The 24,507-nt window shown below is 37.9% G+C and overlaps 1 protein-coding gene and 1 long non-coding RNA gene across 2 annotated transcripts; both read right to left on the bottom strand.

Moving 5' to 3' along the window:
* Window positions 1–16: 16 nt before the first annotated feature.
* Window positions 17–23,410, bottom strand: LOC141004114 (obscurin-like). The gene is made up of 18 exons (XM_073475609.1): window positions 23,242–23,410; window positions 21,303–21,572; window positions 19,792–20,067; window positions 19,358–19,657; window positions 18,657–18,926; window positions 9,575–9,841; window positions 7,546–7,815; window positions 6,971–7,237; window positions 6,549–6,824; window positions 6,093–6,392; window positions 5,169–5,438; window positions 4,065–4,301; window positions 3,173–3,439; window positions 2,747–3,022; window positions 2,280–2,579; window positions 964–1,230; window positions 372–614; window positions 17–141 (listed from the first exon to the last, which is right to left on the bottom strand). Exons 1-18 carry the CDS (start codon window positions 23,408–23,410, stop codon window positions 17–19), a joined length of 4,650 nt encoding a protein of 1,549 aa, XP_073331710.1.
* Window positions 13,830–16,069, bottom strand: LOC141003415 (uncharacterized). Its single transcript, XR_012179716.1, has 5 exons — window positions 16,029–16,069; window positions 15,871–15,930; window positions 15,304–15,366; window positions 14,997–15,062; window positions 13,830–14,861 (listed from the first exon to the last, which is right to left on the bottom strand). It is a non-coding gene; the product is annotated as an uncharacterized lncRNA (long non-coding RNA).
* Window positions 23,411–24,507: the final 1,097 nt, after the last annotated feature.

Raw genomic sequence — 24,507 nt, 5'->3', positions numbered from 1 at the left:
AATAATTCAAAAACATCTAATAATAGAAGAAGAAGGTCTCACCATTGCACGCTTTGTAGCAAAACAAAACGAGCAGAGGCATAACGAGAACGATTCCACAAACCAGCCCAACAATCAACAGTACAGGAAACCTTTCAGGCCCTGTTGCAATAAATAGTAAAAATGAAGCGTTAATGAACTTGTATCACGGCATGTTTCTAAAACTGAATTTACAAAGTGCTGAATCCAACAGGTGAAGTTGTCTGAAACTAAAACTACTTTGAATTCTAAATATGTTTATTAATTGAAAACATTTTATTACTTGAGAAATCATGAAGCAGAGTGTTGGACAAAACTCTTGAAATGTCAGTGTCCTGTACTCCTCAACTCACCCTGAACTGACATCCAGCTCCGTGCTGAGTCTTTTCTTGTGTGTTGACACTTGTAGAATCCTTCATCTGACTTTGACACTGAAGACATTTTTAACTCCCATCTGGTGTCATTTTGAATGAGTTTCTCATTGTGATAGAAAAACACAATGGAGCCAAATGTTTGTCTTCTCAAATAACAGCTCAGACTAACATAGTCTCCGACAGTCACAGGACGGGCAGGACTCAGCAGGATCATATTTGTATCTGTGAAACAGTCAAAGAATACGAGGTTTCAGTCAGAGATCAGCTGGTTGACAAAATACTTCAGCATATGTAGATGTATAATGATAAAAATAGATATATACCTTTTATCTATCTATCTATCTATCTATCTATCTATCTATCTATCTATCTATCTATCTATCTATCACAAATCAAATCACAGTTTAATTAAATATGTAACTATTTTCATTCATTTAAATCAATTAATTAAGAGATCAGTAGCCAGAGTGTTGGGCAAAACTCTTAAATATCAGTCGACTGTACTCCTCAACACACAATGGGATGTTTGAAAAATTTTAAATAAGAAAAAGAAGCTGTAATGAAACCGTACCCTGTATAGTGATGTTGACTGCGTTGCTGAACTCTCTTGATTCAGACTCACACCAGTACACTGCATCACTTTGCCTGACAGTGTGTAGACTGCATGTGGATCGAATCATTGTCCCAAAGCTGGAGCAGTCTGACAGGCGGCTGTCCGTGGCTAACCTCTTCACTCTCCACTCACCAGAGTTTCCCTCGCAGTTTAGTGAGACAGAATCAGAGATGAAGTGTTGAGCTCTGTCAGGACTCGCTGTGAGAGACACTGATGAGTGAAAATCTGAAAACAAGATGTGATAAGAGGTCAAACAGAGCACAGAGATCTTCATATTATAAACTCCATAATTCAAATATTCCATTGCTTTAATTCTTTATTGCTGAGGATTAGTGCAAACGTTGCAACAAGTTGTGTCATTCGCTTATTTCATGTTCAATTGAGAATCGAAAAACAGAAAATGAACAAATTATGTCTTATATGGTTCAGAAACTGCCCTGTTTATGGCAGTTTATGACCTGTAGCTTTGCGGATAAACACACTGATCTTTTAGGCCCTTCTCCCAGCCTTTTGCTGCTCCTGTTAGGGCCATCCTCCAGTTGCAGTGTCTCTGGGCTGGTTGGGTAGAGCGGACAGGCCGAGCAGTGGCAGGGCAGCCCATCTCTTCCATCCGGCCTGTTCGCTGTAGTGGTGGGGCAGGTGGCTCATAATCTGTAGCATCAACTCTGCAGCTGGCTGGCTGTTTTTACAAACCAATGAATTTACTGTTTAATCAGACCAAGAATTTACCTATCTAATATGCTATTTCCTGACTGTGTGTTCAGTGGATGTCTGGGGTTAATGCTAGCTAAAGAGCTGATGCAGTTGAACTGAGTTGACTTTGCCACCACAGTGAACAGGCCAGACAGCTGAGATGGGCTGCCCTGCCATTGCTCCATCACCCGACCTGTCTGCTCTACCCAACGAGCACAGAGACACTGCAGACAAAGCGAAGGAGGATGAGTGACCCTGAGAAGTGAAGAAGAAGACCAGGGAAAGGGCCAAAAAAAATGTTGTGTTAAACCAGCAAATCTACAGCTCATAAACTGGCATAAACAGAGTAGTTTATGAGCCAGACCTACTGTGTGAGTCATTATAGTCACACAAAATCGGAGAAATTATATATGAAAATCTAATTTTGCCCTTGGCCCGTTTTATTAATTCCCTATTTTTGGGTAAAATCAAATGTACGAAAAACAAAGTGTCATTTGTTTTTTGTGCAAAAAAAGTTAAAGGAAAAGGACAAAAGAAAAAAAGAAATTCTGACATGATGATATAACATGAAACAAACTTACCTCCAGACCAGACAAACTTAGGTTCACTATAATCAGTGTAAGACACTGGATCTCCTCTTCCAGCTTTGCAAATATATCCTGCTGTGTGTGTCTGTCCATGAACAATGTAGGAATCCTGTTTAGTCCCACTGCTGCTGCCAGGTAGCATCTCAGAGCTGTAGCTGTCATCTGATGAATCAGGAAGAGCCTTATACCAGTAGAACCTCCATCCTGCAGATTGATCTTCAACACTGCAGTTCAGAGTTACTGAGGCTCCAGCACTCAGCCATGATGGAGACACAGTGAGGACAGGCCGGGGTTCTGTTGGAAAATGATTTTTTTAAATGAAAACATGTATTGATAGTGGATCAAATACATTCTGCACAATCAGTACATACCGAAGACTTACTTTAAAATATATATGAACACAAACAGCCTTTTAATGAGCTGTATATTCTTCACTTTGAAAGAAATGTGATGTGACTTACTGTCTGATACTGTCAGTTTGAAGGGATCACTCCAATCTGTTGAAGACTTTTCACTTTTCTTTCTGCCCTTACACCTGTAGTCTCCATTGTGGGATGCAGCAGCAAATCTTATTCTGTGTTCATTTTGATTTGAAGGTTTTTCTGAGCTGGTTGTTTTCCATTCATACTCCCACTCAGTGTCTCCTCCATCTTTGATCTCACATCTGAGAGTGATCATCTCTCCAAAGTATATTTCAGACCAGTTTGGCTGCAGAGTCACAACAGCCTTGTTTGCAACTGTTCATGTTCAAGAATTCACAGTAAGGAAACAAAAACGACAAAAAGTTGGATCTTCATCAAATCATAATATCTTCAGCTTCATAAATCAATTATTATGATTACAACATACATTTTTAATTCTGTTTAAAAAACAAATGTCAAACTCACCCTTTTTGTTGATAGTGATTGGATCACTGTACTCTGTGTAGTAAACTGGCTCTCCTCTTCCTCCTCTGCACCAGTAGACTCCTTCCTCTGAGACTCTGATTTGTCCAGCTGAGAGTTGAGTGGTCAGATGTTCAGAGGTTTTCTCTCCTCTGTACCAGAAGTATTTCCAACCAGATGATGATGGGTTCACAGAGCAGGTCAGGGTCACACTGCCTCCTACAGGAATGTCTCTGTTATCAGCCCTCAGTTCAGCCTTTGGTCTGTTTGCTGTTTGATTTAGAACAAAGACATAAACAAGGAAATTAATGTCACTGTGATATAGTCAAAATGAAATAGTGCATCCCCTACAGGTAAGACAAATTAGAAATACTTGAATTTTTAAACTTCTCAAACGTGCAGTGATTGATATTGTTAACTTCAACATTAAATTAATTCATACATAATGGAGTCATACTAGTTTAATTATGGATGTCATATCCTTGAATCTAACTATCCAGGAGAAAAAAATCACCAAATTTACAATAAGCAAGCTGAATGAGACAAGACAACATGGGACATTTTCCTTATCTTGACACAGCATTCAGAGCTCTGTAGGAACATGCAAATTTATCAGCAAGCCACAATAATTTGTGAAATGTGACGCTGCTACTGTTTGTGATCTGTGTGAATAACATAATGAAGTTTGATATCATTTTATTTGAAGAGGTGTGCATAAGACTGACATGACACCTGTCATGAACAGTAATGATTCTTTACGAATGTTTATGACTGTTATTTAGTGTCAGTCAGTCAGTTATGTCACTTAAAGGCAATGTTGATGTTATTTAAGGTGTCATGACATTAGTCTATTACTACAGACAATTTAGACTAACTGTTTTAAATTCACCCTTACCTGACATCCAGCTCTGTGCTGACTCTCGTCCTGAGTGTTGACACTTGTAGAATCCTTCATCTGACTTTGACACTGCAGAGATATTTAACTCCCATCTGGTGTCACTTTGAATCAGTTTCTCATTGTGATAGAAAAACACAGTGGAGCCAAATGTTTGTTTTCTTAATTTGCAGCTCAGACTAACAGAATCTCTCTCAGTCACAGGACGGGCAGGACTCAGCAGGATAATATTTTTATCTGTAAGACAGTCAAAAAGATGAGGTTTCAGTCAGAGATCAGCTGGTCGAGGAACTTCAGCACGAGTACATATGCATTTGTTTTTTGTTTTTTTGTTCACTGATTTAACAGAGTGATCATAAAATCTGATGTTTTATCAAACACCTTGAGTCTCCTACTGTACAAGTCACCTTTTACCAAATAAACAACAGGTGTCAACAGGGTCCTACAAACCACACAGTGCTTTAAAGGTCCAGTGTGTAGGATTTAGGGGGATCTATTGGCAGAAATGGAAGATATAATATACATAATGTTTAAATTAGTGCACAATCACCTGAATTAAGAATGTTATCTTTCACCTAAGAATGAGTCTTTTATTTGTACAGACAGCAGGTCCTCCTCCATTAAGTCTGCCATGTGACACCTCCATATTTCTACAGTAGATCACAATGAACAAAACAAACACTGGCTCTAGAGAGGACCTTCATGTTTTTTATGTTTCTAGTTTTCTCCTACTCGCTTGGAAACAAAGTGAGAAGAGGGGTATCTAGTTGGTTGAATGTGAAACCTCACTGCTAGAGGCCACTAAATCCTACACACTGGACCTTTAAACATGTTCACTGACATAAAAACTAAAGCACAGATGACCCATAAACCTACACAAACCTGCTGTATACTGCTTCCAGTCCTCATCATAGTGAGGTGAAGCTGGCACTGCTAACGTGTAGTACAGGTTTAAAATCACAGTTTAATTAAATACTTAACTATTTTTATTTATTGAAAACAATTAATTACTTGAGAGATCATGAAGCAGAGTGTTGGGCAAAACACACAATGGGATGTTTGAAATAATTCATATTAGAAAAACCAAATGTAGTGAAATCATACCCTGTATAGTGATGTTGACTGCATTGCTGAACTCTCCTGATCCAGACTCACACCAGAACACTGCATCAATGCGTCCGTAAGTGCTTAGTTTGCATGTTGATCCAGTCATTGTCCTCCAGCTGGAGCAGTCTGTTGAGAAGCTGTCCTCAGCTGATAACCTCTTCACTCTCCACTTAGTAGAGTTTCCCTCACAGCTCAGTGAGACAGAGTCAGAGGTGAAGTGATGAGCTCTGTCAGGACTCACTGTGAGAGACGCTGATGAGTGAAAATCTGAAAAACAACATGTGATAAGAAGTCAAACAGAGCACAGAGATCTTTAGATTCCTCAATTCAGTTAGTGTTTTGCTTTCATTTTTTATTGCTAAGGATTATGACAAACATTTCAATAAACTTGGTTTGGGTATTATCAGATCATCCTTAATTAATTCAATATTTAAAAAAGAAATAACTGTACATTTGTTTTTGGGTTTTTTTGTTGTGAAACGAAAAACAGATTAAATGTTGGGGTGGGGGGTGGGGGGGGGGCGGGGGGGTAGTGTGTGTGTGTTTGGTATTCAAAATCAAAAATGAATTTCATTTTTTTGTTTTCAAATGAAAAACAAGAATATTGAATCCATATAACTTGGTCAGACCCAATTATGTTTTTTGGATATTCCTTGTTTTGTTTTTCCTTTTGAAAAATACATGGAGAAAACCAAGTCAGGTGACCCAGAAGTAAAAGTAAATATATCAAAATAAAAGCACTGACGATAGAAAGGCCATTCTATAATATAAAAGCACATTCCAGCATTACTAACTAACCAAATAAATAAATAAGGACCGATTAAGATATGTCAGTATCTCTCCAGTATCTTGAAAACATTTGTTCATCACAGACAGAAGATAGATACACAGAGCTGATGATATAACATGAAACAAACTGACCTGCAGACCAGACGAATTCAGGTTCACTGTAGTAAGTGTAAGACACTGGATCTCCTCTTCCAGCTCTGCACCTATATCCTGCTGTGTGTGTCTGTCCATGAACAATGTAGGAATCCTGTTCAGTCCCACCGCTGCTGCCAGGTAGCAGCTCAATGCTGTAGCTGTCATCTGATTGATCAGGAACAGCCTTATACCAGTAGAACCTCCATCCTGCAGATGGATCTTCAACACTGCAGTTCAGAGTTACTAAGGCTCCAGCACTCAGCCATGATGGAGACACAGTGAGATAAGGTTCGAGTTCTGTAGGAAAATTATTTTTCAGAATTAAAACATGCATTGATAGTGGATCAAATACAATGTACAAACAGGAAGATTTGCATTTAAAATACATATGAACACAAACAGCCTTTTAATGAGCTGTATGATCTTCTTTTAAAGAAATGTGATGTGACTTACTGTCTGATACTGTCAGTTTGATGGGGTAACTCCAATCTGTTGAAGACTTTTCACTTTTCTTTCTGCCCTTACACCTGTAGTCTCCACTGTGGGATGCAGAAGCAAATCTAATTCTGTGTTCAATTTGATTTGAAGGGGTTTTTTTGCTGGTTGTTTTCCATTCATACTCCCACTCAGTGTCTCCTCCATCTTTGATCTCACATCTGAGAGTGATCGTCTCTCCTCTGTATATTTCAGACCAGTTTGGCTGCAGAGTCACAACAGCCTTGTTGTGAACTGTTCATGTTCAAGAATTCACAGGGAGGAAACAAAAATGACAAAGAGTTAAATCTATATCAAACATAATGTCTTAAGCTTTATCAATCAGTAACTATGAATAGAACATATTTTTATTCTGTTTCCAAAACAGATGTCAAACTTACCATTTTTGCTGATAGTGATTGAATCACTGTACTCTGTGTAGTAAACTGGCTCTCCTCTTCCTCCTCTGCACCAGTAGACTCCTTCCTCTGAGACTCTGATTCGTCCAGCTAAGAGTTGAGTGGTCAGATGTTCAGAGGGTTTCTCTCCTCTGTACCAGAAGTATTTCCAACCAGATGATGATGGGTTCACAGAGCAGGTCAGGGTCACACTGCCCCCTACAGGAATGTCTTTGTTATAAGCCCTCAGTTCAGCCTTTGGTCTGTTTGCTGTTTGATTAAGAACAAAGAAATAAAAAAGGAAATCAATTAATTAGTGCCGCTCACACAGGTAAGACACACTTGAATTGTTAGACTTAAATTTGCATTAATATTAACACAATATTAACACAAATATATTAACACAACAATTTTTTGAATACTGAATACATATCAGTTTAAACCTGGCGAAGGACCTCTCTTGCATGTCATAACCCTGTCTCTTTTCCTGCATTATTATTGTTGGAGAAAGAAGCCTATCTTTCTGTTGCCTCATTTATATAAAATTGTCATTATGTATGAAAGATGGTCCAACTTACACAATACTGTCAATGTGATGGCATCACTCCACTCTGTTGAGGAATATGTGTCATTTCTGCCTTTACACCTGTGTTCTCCACTGTAAGCCTCAGTAGCACTGATAATCCTGGATTCATTGTATCTTGTCGGTGTTTCAAAATTGTTCTTTGACCATTCATATGTCCATTCAGTGTCTCCACCTCCCTGGATCTCACATCTGAGGGTGATCCTCTCACCAATGAATACCTGGGGCTGGTTGGGTTGAAGAATCAAAGTGGCCCTGTTGGGAACTGTTGACATAAAAAAAACACACAGTCAGGGTTCAAACAGGATTACAAAGTAAACAGATGAAATGTAATCTTTGTGTTCTATTCTGTAGCAAAATTTAAAAACAATATGACAAACGCAGCTCAACAGCTACATTAAAACAATGTTAAGGCTGCAAATTCTTACAGAGGGTCACAACAGTCTCCCAGAATACCAAAATACTAGCAGACGTCCACAGGATGCATTAAGTACAGAGACTCGACTGTTTGACTGCAGCAGTATGGAGGAATATTTTATAATTTGATTTGATTTATAATTTGATTATAGACACTTTTGGACTTTTGCAGCTCTGAGAGATAAAACTCAAAAACAGACTGTGGCAGCCATGAGCCATGAGATTATTTGAACCGCATGCTGACAGTTCAGTGTAATTACTAACTATATAACTCAACGATGAAATGATAATTTCAATAACAAACAAACCTGTACAATTAGAAAAAAATCACTCATACCAGAAAGAAGGCATTAATGTAGTCATTGCAAAATGTGCATTGATACATGGAGTACAATGATACGTACATGAAAAAAGAGGCAGAAAGAGGAACTGATCAGTGAGAGTGATACAATAGATGATAAAATGGAAAAAAATAAGTCAATATTTGTAAACAGATAAAAGACAATTGCTCACCTTTAGCATGTCCGTAGAGGAGTGAACTCAGCACTAAAATAAAGATGTAAAGTTGATTAGACAATAATCACAAGTATTTAAAATCCAGCTGAAGTTTCATCAACTTAACTTCATCAACTTAACTTAACAATCGACAGCATCACACATGTCTGTGACGATATTCTACCACAGAGGAAAGAAACAAATAAAAAGATCTCTCATATTCATTACAATATGTTGGACTAAATACTGTACATGCATTGTGGCAAAAGCCCAATCAGCAACAAAGCTCGTATGTGTAAAACAAACATGTTAATGAGTCTGACACTGAAAGTCAAAAAGTGAAAAAAGTGACAATTGTACTCACAGAATAAACCCAGCGCACATAGCAAAATGTGCCCCATCTTCACATCTGGCACAAACACTCTGCTTCTGAGAGAAATGTTTTCTTCAAATAGAGAAGTTAATGACAACAGAATTTTTCTTCAACGTCATCATCTGATAAAGTGTCGTATCTTCCTTCCCCTTTTCACATAACTCTTACAACATGTGTACACTTCCTGCCAACTGCAAAGATATATTAACTCATTTCTGTGCAAAAGTTTGTGTCGAGGAAAAAATGTTACATTCAAATACCACCTCTGTCCTAAAACAACTTATTTTAATATTTATTGAGCTACTCAGGGACATGGATGATGAATAAGCATCACTAAACATATATACATTTGCACATACTGCATGTACAACAAGAGTGGATCAATGATAAGGCATGAATGAATTGTAAATGTAGGTATTAAACTATTGCTGACTGAATGAATGATTGTTATCAAAAACAATTTAAAAATGCATCAAGGGGAATCTTAATTAATATCAACAAAAGCGATTAACATTTAACAATTAGCTCTGCAGCAGCTCTGAAACAGAACGCATGAAGATGGTTATTTCACACTTTTCTGTGCTGATGAGGCGAACTTCTCGGGAAGTGCCGAGCATGGTGAGCAGACTCTGTCCCCAGGAAACAGCCACATGAAGACCACTGTACAGTGGGATCAGTGAAGCAGCTGGTCTCACTTCTTCAGGTTTATGAGTCCACTGCAGTGTTGAAGATCAATCACCATTTTTGTTGATAGTGATTGGATCACTGTACTCTGTGTAGTAAACTGGCTCTCCTCTTCCTCCTCTGCACCAGTAGACTCCTTCCTCTGAGACTCTGATTCGTCCAGCTGAGAGTTGAGTGGTCAGAGGTTCAGATGTTTTCTCTCCTCTGTACCAGAAGTATTTCCAACCAGATGATGATGGGTTCACAGAGCAGGTCAGGGTCACACTGCCCCCTACAGGAATGTCTCTGTCATCAGCCCTCAGTTCAGCCTTTGGTCTGTTTGCTGTTTGATTTAGAACAAAGACATAAACAAGGAAATTAATGTCACTGTGATTTACTTCAGTTTATATAGTGCAGCCCCTACAGACAAGAAATACTTGAATTATAAGACTTACATTTGCATTAATATTAACACTGAATTAATTCATAAATACTGGACACATATTAGTTTAAACCTCTCTTGCATGTCATGCCCCTCTCTCTTTTCCTGGGTTTCTTAATGAATTAGCTGCTGCACTACTGAATGTTACATTTGTGAAGGTAAAACCTTGTGTTTCAGTGTTGAAGAGCCAAGTTGAACACTTTCACTGTGGTTTTTCATTGTTGAAGGACAACTGTTTAATTATCAATGATCTGTAGCCTCTTATCCTTTGCAGGGTCACAGGGTGATTATCCCAGCTCACATTTGATGAGAGCGAGGTTACATCCTGGACAGACTGTCAGTCTATCACAGAGTGAACACATAACACAGACGACCATTGACACTATCACTTACAGGAGATGTAGACGACTCAAGTGATTCATCTAAACTAACCTGACTGTGATTAACCTGAGTTAACTCAACCAGTCGGCCAAATGTTTCTTTCACAGCCAGAACCTTCTGACTGTGGAGAACAGTGTGAAAGTGCAGCAACCTGGAAGTTATTTGAGATGCTTTTGTCATTTCTGATGGAAAAACTACAGTACTCTGATTACTGGCTGCTTTTCAGGTATTTTGTTCCAATGCTATTTTTTTTTATTTAAGAGACGTCATTATTGTTGGAGAGAAATGTTTCCTGCTGCTTAATTTAGATTAATGAAAACAAAACATGACATCTTCAGTATGAATGACTTGTTTCCTCCATCTTTGATCTCACATCTGAGGGTGATCGTCTCACCACTGAATATCTGAGGCCAGTTGGGTTGAAGGGTCAAAGTGGCCCTGTTGGAAACTGTTGAAATGTTATACAGTGATACAGTTGGTGACATATAGGACAAACATAATCAGTAAATATAGAAAAGATAACTAGTCACCTTCAGCATGTCCGTACAGGAGTGTATTCAGCACTAAAATAAAGATGAAAACTTCATTAGACCAGAATCAAATACAAAATCAAATACAGAGGTGGGAAACACATTTAAAACTCTTCAATATATAGAAGCCCAGTAAAATAAGCAATAAATGTAACTCCACAGCTATATACATAATACCTTAGATCATATACTGTACATGTATTGTCCAGGTATGGACACAATCCTCCAATCTGAACCAAGTCAAAATCAGCAACAAAGGTCCTGCCTACACAACTACTACACTGATATAAATACTGAACATCACATAGAAAGTCAGATGTACTCACAGAGTAACCCGAGCACACCGAGCAGAGTTTGACCCATCTTCACATCCAGCACCGACACTGTCGCTCTGCTTCTGATAAAACTTCCTACTTTGTATTAATAAAACTGCAGCAGAAAGAAAAGAGAAGTTAAATTTCTTATAAATGTGAGAGCAGAGTTTTTCATCAACCTCCTCGTCTGAGTGCAGTTCTGACTCTGTTCTTCACACAAAGCCTCAAACAACTGCAGTGGCTTTGACCGCAGCATACTTTGACATGTTTACATTTCCTGTCCACTGTGAAGAAAGAGGATGTAGTTATTCAAGCTGAAAAATTGCTTATTTACAAAAAAAAGAAGACACTAGTCAACACAGAAAGATTTGTCTCCAAAAGAAAATGTGGCCTGTAGCTCAGCTACTCTGGTTCCTGCACACCACAGCCGCCCAGCCCACTGACACCAGCAGCACTTTATATCACCTGGCCTAAGTGGCCATTAGGATCAGGTGTGGACATCCACACAGGAGGAGGAGGAGGGGGAGAACGAGGGCGACGCCTGACTGGAAGCACAACACAAACACGCCCACAACACTAGGGCTGCAACACCCCCTCCCATAAGAACAAGCCCAGAAACGTGGTGCGCCATCAGCTTTAACACGCTGAGGGGCTGCGACGAGGCTTGACTAAACCATTTTCTAACAGATATCCTGCCTCTTTCTTCATCTCCTCCCTTTTAGGGAGCGTGCAGCGATAGGCATGTTGCTTAATGGGAGCAGCAGAGCCAACGTCACATCCACCTCCAATCTTTTAAGCTCCAACTCGCAACAACTTGCTTATGTAGGTCATATACAGCCATCATTATTAAACTGACACTGTTTCATAACCAGTTAAATGTTCCTTGTAGTATGTTTGAAGTTTTTTAAAACTTATGTTCGTCTCTACTTAAAGTAGACCTATGTAATGCCACTGTCTTTTACATTTGAGGGGGTTTTTTTTGATTAAGGGGTCGGATTTGAAACCTGATATCGGTCCACTTGTTTTTTGTAAACTGGCACCATCAGAAACAACTAAATCACCTCACTGTTGCTAAAAAATGTTTATTCTCTGTGACAAAACCTGTGAGGTCAGAGCCAGAGTAGTAGTAATGGAACAGAGGGTGGCTGTGAGAGAGGGCACAGCTTTCTGCTCTCTTCATGCTCACTTCTCTTCATGAGACTATTTCTGTTTTTCTCTGTGCTCAGTCACTTCCTGTGGGTGAAGTTGTGACAAAACCACCTTAAAGTGAGACCATGTAAAGATTGTGCTTGAGGGAGGAGATACTCTCCTCTACAGTACTGCCTTTACATGATGTGATTAAAACTGAAGAATAGTCAATGAACAGTGCTCTGAAAAACTAAAATAGTCCTCTCGGCCCTGATTGACAGCCAGTGTGAAAGAGAATGGGAGAAAATTGATCGTTTTCTTCTGCAGAGCAGTTCACCTTATTTTTATTATGTGACCTGTCTGGTCTTAATGTGTGTGTTGCTGCAAAGTTTCAAATTAATTCTCTTAACATTTTTGTGAATAGATATTTCATGAGTATTAGATTTGTATGTTTTGGCATATCCACATTCCAGAAAACAGAAAATGTCACGTTACACAGAATAGGACCCAAACGCAAGACACACAAGCTGCTCTATCAAGCTGGCAGGTAAAGAACAACAAGTGAGCTTTGATGACAGCTGAGATCCAGATCCAAAAAATACAGAATACAAAGACAAACCACAAAAGATAAACAAAGTTCAAACCAAGAAGAGCAAAGTACCAACCAAAAGATAAGTATCAAATCAAAAGGCAAGGGTACAAACCAGGAATGACACGGGGAATAAAAACCAGAGAGACACGACGGGGACAGAAACCAGGAGACAGGAACAGAGCAGAACAAGACAGGAGACTGAACAGACGAACTGACAAAGACAGCAGGAAGCACACAGTCCATATACACAAGGGCTGATGAACTAATAGGACACAGGTGAACACAGAAAAAGGGCGGGAAACCACAGAAAGGGAGGAAATGGAAAGTTAAACAGGACACGAGGGCAGAACTTCAAACTAAAACAGGAAACCACAACACCACAACTAAAACCATGACAGAAAATACAAATTAAAGCAACGTTATGTAGAAAATTGGAATTTTGTGTGATTTGGCGCCCCCCACAGTTTCTGAGTGCAACAACACTGTCATGAATCTCAGGTGTGTAACAAACTGTCAGATGTAATGTAGGTGCTAACTACAAACAAAACTCATTATGTCATAACAATGTTATGTGTTGAAAACTTGTATGTTGAAGTCAACATGTATGTAACACTGTGATCCATCCCTCTCACTGAAGTTACATAGTGTATTTTATTGTATATAGTACTTTATTGTTTTTTGTATATTGTATATAGTACTTTATTGCTCTTACTGTTTCTATATTTGTACTGTATTTGTACATGAATGTACCAGCTGCTATGGTAACCTAATTTCCCCTTGGGGATTAATAAAGTTATCTAGTTTGGCTGTGCAGTCAAAAAAGGAATTAAAAACACAACTGACAGCTGACTGCTGGAAAACAAACTGTTTATTGATGTATAAAATATTCAAAAGATTTAAAATACGATAAATATAAGATACTTTGAGGTGAAAAAATACACACAGTACCTCTCAGTTACCTTAAAAATGACATAAAAACTTACATACTGTACATGCAATAGGAGATGTTGTTTGATAGCAGATTATTACTTCTATCAAAAGTAAGTGTTGACGTCTATCCTGGATCTAACACTTAACAAACATGCTGACTCTAAAGCTGGTGCCCTGCTACACAAGCTCAAACATATTGTATCAAACTTACATTCAATGTTTTCTACAAACACTTAACAAAAACAACAGGTGACAACATAACTGTAAAAATGAAAAGTAATGATGAAGTGCGTAAATAAAACAGGGATTTTGCTTCAGTAGTCTTGTGCTAAAAGAGACAATAATAAAATCCATATGAAGCCATTATTTTACATAATCTGCTAACAAATTAACTGTACAGAATACTGAGCATGTCTCATATTTCTATAGCAGTCTAATGAAATGCTGCCAACTGTAATACAAACTGTGTTCATTACCTTTAACCTCACATATAATCGTTACCTTTCCAGCTTGCAGAGCCATGACTCACCTTACACATTGACATTATCTTTTGACCTTACATATTATTACACCTCAGAATGTGTGTGAGTTATGATGTGACCTGACGTGAACTTGTGTCAGTAACAATCTGACGTGGGGTGAGCAGTGACCTCGGCTAATTTAAGGAAACTGTGTTGGTACAGAATAAACATTGTGTTCTCAGGACACTCATCAGTTCACCGTAGGTACTGAGGTATTTTCAAGACCATCTCATCTTCTGCTCTGAACCTCCCTTTGTGTCTTATTATCATAGTCTTCTATAAACTGTGACTTTCTCTGTAGCTCTTTGTCAGACTCACCCAGAACGCCCTGATGTGAAGAGCGCTGACCTTTCAGCTGAAATAGATTGACTCTGTTATTCTCTATTTTTCTATCTTACTATTTTAACACAAAAGACAATCATTTGTTGATTCATCTTTTGTTTGTTCACTTCTCTACAAGCGGAAATAAGAATTTCCACCACATCGACAATTCTCCTCTTCCTCCTCTCATCTCTCCTTACAGACCTGGAAGAAAAACACAAAACACAAAGGTACTGGGTTACTCAAGATGCTTTCTGACATGTTAATCTGGCTTTTATCCATTTAATCAGCTGTGGAAGATGTCATCACAGTATGGACATTATACGGCAGCATTATTACCGAGAGATGATCCCGCTTTGACTTCAGAATAAACAGTTTCATCAGTTGCTGCAGGAGCTGATTTTCCTATAAATGGAGATAAGACATGAACATTGTCAGTGTTAACGTCTCCACTGGAGTAGTTTACATTTTTACAGAATAAGTTATGTATATAATGAAATAAATTGTTCTTAAGCAATGCAGATAATAAACAATACATTGCTTAAAAGAGATATGAAGCATAAAAACAATAAGTAACAACAAACAGCTGAACCAAGACCAACATGTTGGATGATAACGACTGCAGGTGGATGCAGACTTTACTGACCTTTCTTCTTCTTGCCTTTGTCTTTATCGTGGCTGAAGACTTGGGCATACAACAGATTGTCGTCTGAAACAGAGGGCAGATGTTAGGGTTTGTTTGCTCCACAGACGTACACACTACGGCCCTGTACGGCTGGATGGATGAACAGATGGATTGACAGGTAGAATAAAAATAAAATAAATTCTGGATCTTCTTGTGTTTATTTCATGACAATTCAGCAGCGTCTGATGTTTAAATGAAAATCAAAATATTTCCAAATTAGTTCTCATCACAACACCAACACCTCAGCTGCTGAGTCTTTTGTTGTTTTTTATATATTTTAAACAAATTAAAGAAAACATAAATTAACAATCACATTCTGTCTATGAAAAAGTCAAACTTAGAAAAAAAGTGTGAAAGGCCAGAGAAATGTGTGAGATTTACAACTCTGGTGACACCTAGTGGTAGTTTTTAATACTTACCCAAGGAGACAAAGATTAACAACAAATAACAACAAATAATTACCTCCAGTAAAATGATATGCAACATTTCAAACCAGACTTTGAACATGACTGTTGTAACTGACTGTACCTGCAGCTCCTGTCCTCACATCAGAGTAAATTGATGTCTCCTCTGGTGTATGTTGCTTCCCTGTGAAGACAATCACATGAATCCATACAGAAAAAAAATAAATCAATACTTTTACACTAAAGATATTTCTATGTATTGCCTTTATTTAGAGAACTCACCCTTCTTCCCAATGTGTTTAAGTTCAACTGAAGAATATGTGACGTGCTGGGATCCACCTGCAACTGAAATGTGCATATTTAGTTACAGGATTTTATATCGATCACTTGGGATCAGTTCTCTTAATTCATGCAGTGGTTGCATTTCTAACGTTCACTGCAGAACCTCAATAGATTCAGAAACAGTACATGATCTAAAGTAGAACATATGGCACATCTAGACAGCAATGATGACACATGTGCTGCAGACACAGTGATGTAGATACTTGATGAAAAAGACACATTTTCAAAGTAACTACATCATTAATAGTCACGTGTCATCAAAGGTGATATTTTCACAACACACACTGATAATAAGGAAATTGTGTAAAGCGATGCTAACACACCTCTCAGGCTGGAGGTAAAGCAATGCTTTGAGCTAAATGCTAACCAGCAGTTCAAGATGTTCTGGCTTCACTTTTGGGGAGCTGTCATGTCGTCCATCTTTATATACAGTCAATGATCCTGACTAATCTGAAGTAATGAAAGTGATCTCAGTGCTGTCAACCATAAACCTTTTCACTTAAATTTAACAGAGTGTTTCTGCAATGCATGTTAATAAAAGATATAAACTGTACCATTTTCAGTGTCTTCAGAGTGTTTGACTGATTCATACAGACAGACACCTACAGAGCAGAGAACACAAGCCACAGTCAGTCATCTTTTTATATATATATATATAAAATATATATATATACATATATTTTGTATATAAGATTATTTTTAATGCTTACCATGGAGAAGAGAGTTGTATGTGTTGCACTGAGCCTCATTCTGGTTGACCACATGATCTGTGTTGGAGCTCTCAGACTGGATTGGCCTAAAACATGAAGCAAATACAAAACATTTAATAAACAGGAACATTGAATGTCTTGCTGTTATGTTCAAAATGTGACAAACAGTTTTGCACTAACCTATTGAAGCATGTATCTGTAAAACAGATGAAGATTTGTTGTTACATGGTTTTGCATTGTAAGTTGTTGTACTGCTGTTCTATCTCATCAGACCAGAATATGTCTGTATTTCAATTCAACATGAACACCAAACATCTAATAATAGAAGAAGAAGGTCTCACCCTTGGAAGGTCTGTAGCGATACAACAGGAGCAGAAGAAGAATAAGAACGATTCCACAAACCAGCCCAACAATCAACAGTACAGGAAATGAAGAGCTTTCAGGCCTGGACACTGCTGCAATAAATAACAATTAACAACTGTTAATAAACTTATATAGCACGTTTCTAAAACTCAATTTACAAAGTGCTTTAATAAATATCAGAGTTGTGTCACATTAAGCCACAGTAAAGACAAAAACACACAAAAAATACAGAATTTCTTTCTCAGATAGAAACACAGTTCACATAAAGAAAATGGAATAATTGTTTTAATCCTACTCACCCTGAACTGACATCCAGCTCTGTGCTGACTCTTGTCCTGAGTGTTGACACTTGTAGAATCCTTCATCTGACTTTGACACTGCAGAGATATTAAACTCCCATCTGGTGTCACTTTGAATCAGTTTCTCATTGTGATAGAAAAACACACTGGAGTCAAATGTTTGGCTTCTTAATTTGCAGCTCAGACTAACAGACTCTCCCTCAGTCACAGGACGGGCAGGACTCAGCAGGATCATATCTCCATCTGTTAAACAGTCAAAGAATACGAGGTTTCAGTCAGAGATCAGCTGGTCGAGGAACTTGAGAATGAATCTATGTAGATAGATGATAAAAGATACATACTGGGTTTTTCTTGTGCTTATTGCTCACTGATTTAACAGAGTGATCATAAAATCTGATGTTTTATCAAACACCTTGAGTCTCCTACTGTACAAGTCACCTTTTACCAAATAAACAACAGGTGTCAACAGGGTCCTACAAACCACACAGTGCTTTAAAGGTCCAGTGTGTAGGATTTAGGGGGATCTATTGGCAGAAATGGAAGATATAATATACATAATGCTTAAATTAGTGCACAATCACCTGAATTAAGAATGTTATCTTTCACCTTAGAATGAGTCTTTTATTTGTACAGACAGCAGGTCCTCCTCCATTAAGTCTGCCATGTGACACCTCCATATTTCTACAGTAGATCACAATGAACAAAACAAACACTGGCTCTAGAGAGGACCTTCATGTTTTTTATGTTTCACATAAAGTGAGAAGAGGGGTATTTAGTTGGTTGAATGTGAAACCTCACTGCTAGAGGCCACTAAATCCTACACACTGGACCTTTAAACATGTTCACTGACATAAAAACTAAAGCACAGATGACCCATAAACCTACACAAACCTGCTGTATACTGCATCCAGTCCTCATCATAGTGAGGTGAAGCTGGCACTGCTAACGTGTAGTACAGGTTTAAAATCACAGTTTAAATGAATACTTAACTATTTTCATTTATTGAAAACAATTAATTACTTAAGATATCATTAAGCCAGCAAAACTCTTAAAATGTCAGTGTACTGTTCTCAACACACAATGGACTGTTAATTTTAAATAATTATTAATGTATTTTAAATAAATATTATTTTTTTCTCCAAATTAATTAATCAATTAATTGATATGCAAAAAAGTGTAATGTAATTAAATCATACCCTGTATAGTGATGTTGACTGCGTTGCTGAACTCTCCTGATCCAGACTCACACCAGTACACTGCATCACTGCGCCAATAAGTGTCTATGTTGCATGTAGATCCAGTCATTGTCCTCCAGGTGGAGCAGTCTGACAGGTATCTGTCCTCAGTTGATAACCACTTCACTCTCCACTCAGCAGAGTTTCCCTCACAGCTCAGTGAGACAGAGTCAGAGGTGAAGTGTTGAGCTCTGTCAGGACTCACTGTGAGAGACGCTGATGAGTGAAAATCTGAAAAACAACATGTGATAAGAGGTCAAACAGAGCACAGAGATCTTTAGATTTGAAATGCCTCAATTCAAAAAGTCCTACGCTTTGTTTTTATTGCAACAAAGTTCAGCATTTTGGTAAAGTTATGATTTCTACTTTGAGCTCTTGCTTAAGTATCCAGACTTAAAGTACTTATTGCAAATGAGTAAAGTTTTAGCCAAGATATCATATCATATGTTTCAGGTTAAAGAGTGAGGACAGAAGGAAACAAGTAAATTCCACCCAGTGAGGTGGAAAGCATGAAGTTTAATTTGATGCTAGTGAGAGAGACAAGATCATAAGACCACAGTAAATTATGTTTTCTTTTTTTACTGTTTGTTTATCATCATTTAGAAAAAAGATGAACAGAGCTGATATAACATCTGTTTCTTAAGAGATAGAAACAAACTGACCTGCAGACCAGACAAACTTAGGTTTACTGTAATCAGTGTAAGACACTGGATCTCCTCTTCCAGCTATGCACCTATATCCTGCTGTGTGTGTCTGTCCATGAACAATGTAGGAATCCTGTTCAGTCCCACTGCTGTTGCCAGGTAGCAGCTCATAGCTGTAGAAGTAGTTTGATGGATCAGGAACAGTCTTATACCAGTAGAACCTCCATCCTGCAGATGGATCTTTAACACTGCAGTTCAGAGTTACTGAGGCTCCAGCACTCAGCCATGATGGAGACACAGTGAGGACAGGCCGGGGTTCTGTTGGAAAATGATTTTTTGAAATGAAAACATGTATTGATAGTGGATCAGATACATTCTGCACAATCAGTACATACTGAGGATTTACTTAAAAATATATATGAACCAAAACAGCCTTTTATGATGTGACTTACTGTCTGATACTGTCAGTTTGATGGGATCACTCCAATCTGTTGAAGACTTTTCACTTTTCTTTCTGCCCTTACACCAGTAGTCTCCACTGTGGGATTCAGTAGCAAACCATATTCTGTGTTCATTTTGATTTGAAGGTTTTTCTGAGCTGGTTGTTTTCCATTCATACTCCCACTCAGTGTCTCCTCCATCTTTGATCTCACATCTGAGAGTGATCGTCTCTCCTCTGTATATTTCAGACCAGTTTGGCTGCAGAGTCACAACAGCCTTGTTGTGAACTGTTCATGTTCAAGAATTCACAGTAAGGAAACAAAAACGACAAAGAGTTAAATCTACATCATGTTTTTTTTAATAATCAATCAACAAATATAAATACAGTAAATGTTTTAAAATTCTATTTAAAAAAAATGTCAAACTCACCCTTTTTGCTGATAGTGATTGGATCACTGTACTCGGTGTAGTTAACTGGCTCTCCTCTTCCTCCTCTGCACCAGTAGACTCCTTCCTCTGAGACTCTGATTCGTCCAGCTGAGAGTTGAGTGGTCAGAGGTTCAGATGTTTTCTCTCCTCTGTACCAGAAGTATTTCCAACCAGCTGATGGATTCACAGAGCAGGTCAGGGTCACACTGCCCCCTACAGGAATGTCTCTGTCATCAGCCCTCAGTTCAGCCTTTGGTCTGTTTGCTGTTTGATTTAGAACAAAGACATAAACAAGGAAATTAATGTCACTGGGATTTACTTCAGTTTATATAGTGCAGCCCCTACAGACAAGAAATACTTGAACTGTAAGACTTACATTTGCATTAATATTATCACTGAATTAATTTATAAATACTGGACACATATTAGTTTAAACTTCTCTTGCATGTCATGCCTCTCTCTCTTTTCCTGGGTTTCTTAATGAATTAGCTGCTGCACTACTGAATGTTACATTTGTGAAGGTAAAACCTTGTGTTTCAGTGTTGAAGAGCCAAGTTGAACACTTTCACTGTGGTTTTTCATTGTTGAAGGACAACTGTTTAATTATCAATGATCTGTAGCCTCTTATCCTTTGCAGGGTCACAGGGTGATTATCCCAGCTCACATTTGATGAGAGCGAGGTTACATCCTGGACAGACTGTCAGTCTATCACAGAGTGAACACATAACACAGACGACCATCGACACTATCACTTACAGGAGATGTAGACGACTCAAGTGATTCATCTAAACTAACCTGACTGTGATTAACCTGAGTTAACTCAACCAGTCGGCCAATGTTTCTTTCACAGCCAGAACCTTCTTACTGTGGAGAACAGTGTTAAAGTGCAGCATCATTCCAGCCTGGAAGTTATTTGAGATACTTTTGTCATTTCTGATGGAAAAACTACAGTACTCTGATTACTGGCTGCTTTTCAGGTATTTTGTTCCAATGCTAAAACATTTTTTAAAAATCATTCAGTTCATTTAAGAGACTTCAATGAAAACATTGAAACATGACATTTTCAGTATGAATGACAGATAGTCCAACTTACATGATACTGTCAGTTTGATGACGTCACTCCACCGTGTTGAGAAATATGAGTCTCTTCTTCCTTTACACCTGTGTTCTCCACTGTGAGCCTCAGTAGCACTGATAATCCTGTATTCATTGGATGTTGTAGTTGTCTTTAAGTTGTCTTTATACCATTCATACGTCCACTCAGTGTCTCCTCCATATTTGATCTCACATCTGAGGGTGATCGTCTCACCACTGAATATCTGAGGCCAGTTGGGTTGAAGGGTCAAAGTGGCCCCTTTGGAAACTGTTGACATAAAAAATAGGATTCAAACAGCATTAAACACTGAACTAATAAAATGCCATCATCTTCTGTTATAATCACTGTATTAATTATGTGAATACATGTTGTTCTGTTTTGCAGCAAGCATTTCAAAAATCAAATCATTGAGTACAGACACTAGACTGTTTTGACCACAGCAATATGGAAGAACATCTTCATTATCCCTCTTTGGTAGTCTTGTGTCTAATATCTAGTTCATCATGCAGGCTGATGGTTTTTTATTATAAACAGTTTGGTAAAAGGCCTTTATGAACACATCAACACCTTTTTAACATTAGGATTTAAAGTTTGTTCCAATTAAAATCTGATAAAACATAAAAAGATGTAGTGATTTTGGCATTAATAACATTAATGTTTAACTCCCAGCACAACATGCTGATTGTGTGTTTTCTCAGCCGCCTCCACTTCCTCTTGTTCACAACTACAGTATTAGCAGCAGTACTGTGTAAACTTTTCCTCATGAACAATCTCCTGATTCCAAATATTGATAAATAAAACTGAACAGTATAAAGGAAGCATCCTCAAATCTTTGTTTCTGTTAACAAATTGAAGAAGGTCAAACCAGTAGCCCATTCTTGACATGATGAAGGATATTTAAACATTTTTGTCAGAAAAGTGAGAGGTACTGGCCTAACATGACTAACAATCACTTTCCCTTCACACTGTGGACATTGTTTAAGAACATAAAGACTGTAGGTTGTTTATTTATTAGAAATGTATATACTCACCACTATGGATGATGACTGCATCACTATCAGGTGTGATGACATCTGGTTCACTTCTCCATCCATAGCAGGTGTATGTGCCTCCTTGTGAGATAACTCTGTTTGATTCAGAAACATTTTCAGGCTGAAGAGGAGTTTTTCCAGAAGAGTCTGACGTCTGTCTGAACCACTGATATTTGAAGCCATCAGGATCCTCCACAGCACATGTTAGTGTCACACTGCCCCCCAGTGGTATGATTGTCCTGTCTGCTGTCAGTGTGACTGTACGTCTGCGTGCTGTTTGGTTTAGAAAAACAATAAAACAAGGAAATTACTGTCATGGACATGCCATCAAAAATGTTTTTACATTTTTACATGACACAATGAAAACACTTATTGTTTCAATGAACTGATTTGTTCAACAGTTTTGACCCCACAAACAGCTGCAAGTACAGAAAACACAAGAAAACAGAGAAAAGTTGTTCACATCAAGATAAATATGTTTCAATACTAAACATATTTCTAGGGACCACTAGTAGTAAAAGGCTGATAGTACGTGTACCCAATATCTGAAATAATTCAATCAGGCAATCAGCCTCTCAGCCACCAGGATTCTTGTGACAAAAGCTGCTTGACATTGAGGACTGTCAGGCTGTTTATTGATCGGTTAGTTGAAGGCAGATGAAAGCTTAACTTGTCGTTCAGCACTTGATAGTATTTTAAGAGAATCATGAATACTTCATGTAGAATCTACTTCAAGAAGACAAAAAACTCGACTGGATGAAGACAGTGAAATGCAACTGAAAGCTTAGAAAAGCTAATAAGTGAATGTTTGATGTTTAGAGATTTTGTGACCTGTTCTTTGGATTCTTGGTGCAGCATTGAAAACAATAATAATGTTTTTTCATCACAGTGAGACAGCTTCTTACCTTTCACTCTCAGGTCTCTTTCTGCAGATTCTGTCCCATCATCAAACGTACACTTGTACCAGCCCTCATCTGACTCTGACACTCGAATTTTCATTTCTCCTACAGCGGAAGACTGATAGGTTGTGTCATTTTCAATAACTGATCCATCTTTGTAAAAGGTAGCTGTCATCGTACGTCTTGAAGTACGATTCTTACAGCTAAGAGTCACCAAGTCTCCTTCAAACAAGGTGAATTCAGGAACTTCCAGGACTGCATCAGCATCTATGTAACAGAGGTAGAGAGATGTTTTATTAATACGTTCAATCAAATGAACATATGATTTATCTGACAACATCCAAGTTATTTAGCAGTGATATTACATCAATAAAAAATATGTTTCTAAACTGTATCAAGAACATTCAACATTAAGGAGGATTTGAGGAAGCAGTTAAAGTTTATTTACCTATTTAACTTGGTACAACAGTTATAAGAATGTTGCTTTGCTGTGTACACACAGGACGGGTTATTTTTATGGTCGAGTCCGGTATTTGGCTTTCACAAAGAAAAGATGTCTGATGGTTTGTTGTGAAAACCAACGTTTATTTATTTATATGAATCTCTTGATGTGAACAGCTGAACTCTGCCCTTCTTTTCTCACTTTTCTTCTCTGATTGTTTCTCTGCTGGATACAGTTAACAGTGATTTTATTACTCACACATAGAGACTATAGAGTAATAAAGTTTAAAGACATACAGAAATTATGCCAAAGATCATTGTAACTGATCTGGAGGTTTGTAGTTTTGAAAGACTTTGATTACTTAAGACACTTTAGTTTGGTCTATAATTTGTCAGCCATCTGTTTCTTTCCCCTCATTAGACGAATCTTCTTCTTCATAATTCTGCTCTGTTTAAATGATCAAAAAGGTAACAGACTCTTTGGTAAATGTACAGTTTCATATCAGGATCAGCATCAGCTCTCCCTACAGAAACATGCAAACAAAAACTCTGAGACACAAAGTGTTGGGAGAAGTAAACTACATAATAATAACACATAATAATTAAACTAGTGGCTTAAATACATTCTGCAGTGACTTGCTGACAGTTTAAAATCATTCATATGTGCATCATAATCCAAGTAGTTAAATCCCATTTCCCATTTTTGCAGCTAATTACCGCAACTATTAACAGTATTGGGCCAAAATAATAATAAGAAGAATGAAAAGATTATTTTTATTTTACCATTGCTTCTCTTCTCTGTCCTCTTTTACTGTACCAGCCCTGCTCCCC

Source organism: Pagrus major, chromosome 10, assembly GCF_040436345.1.
Source record: "Pagrus major chromosome 10, Pma_NU_1.0".
NCBI lineage: Eukaryota > Metazoa > Chordata > Actinopteri > Spariformes > Sparidae > Pagrus > Pagrus major.
This window is presented reverse-complemented; position numbering and strand designations above follow the sequence as displayed.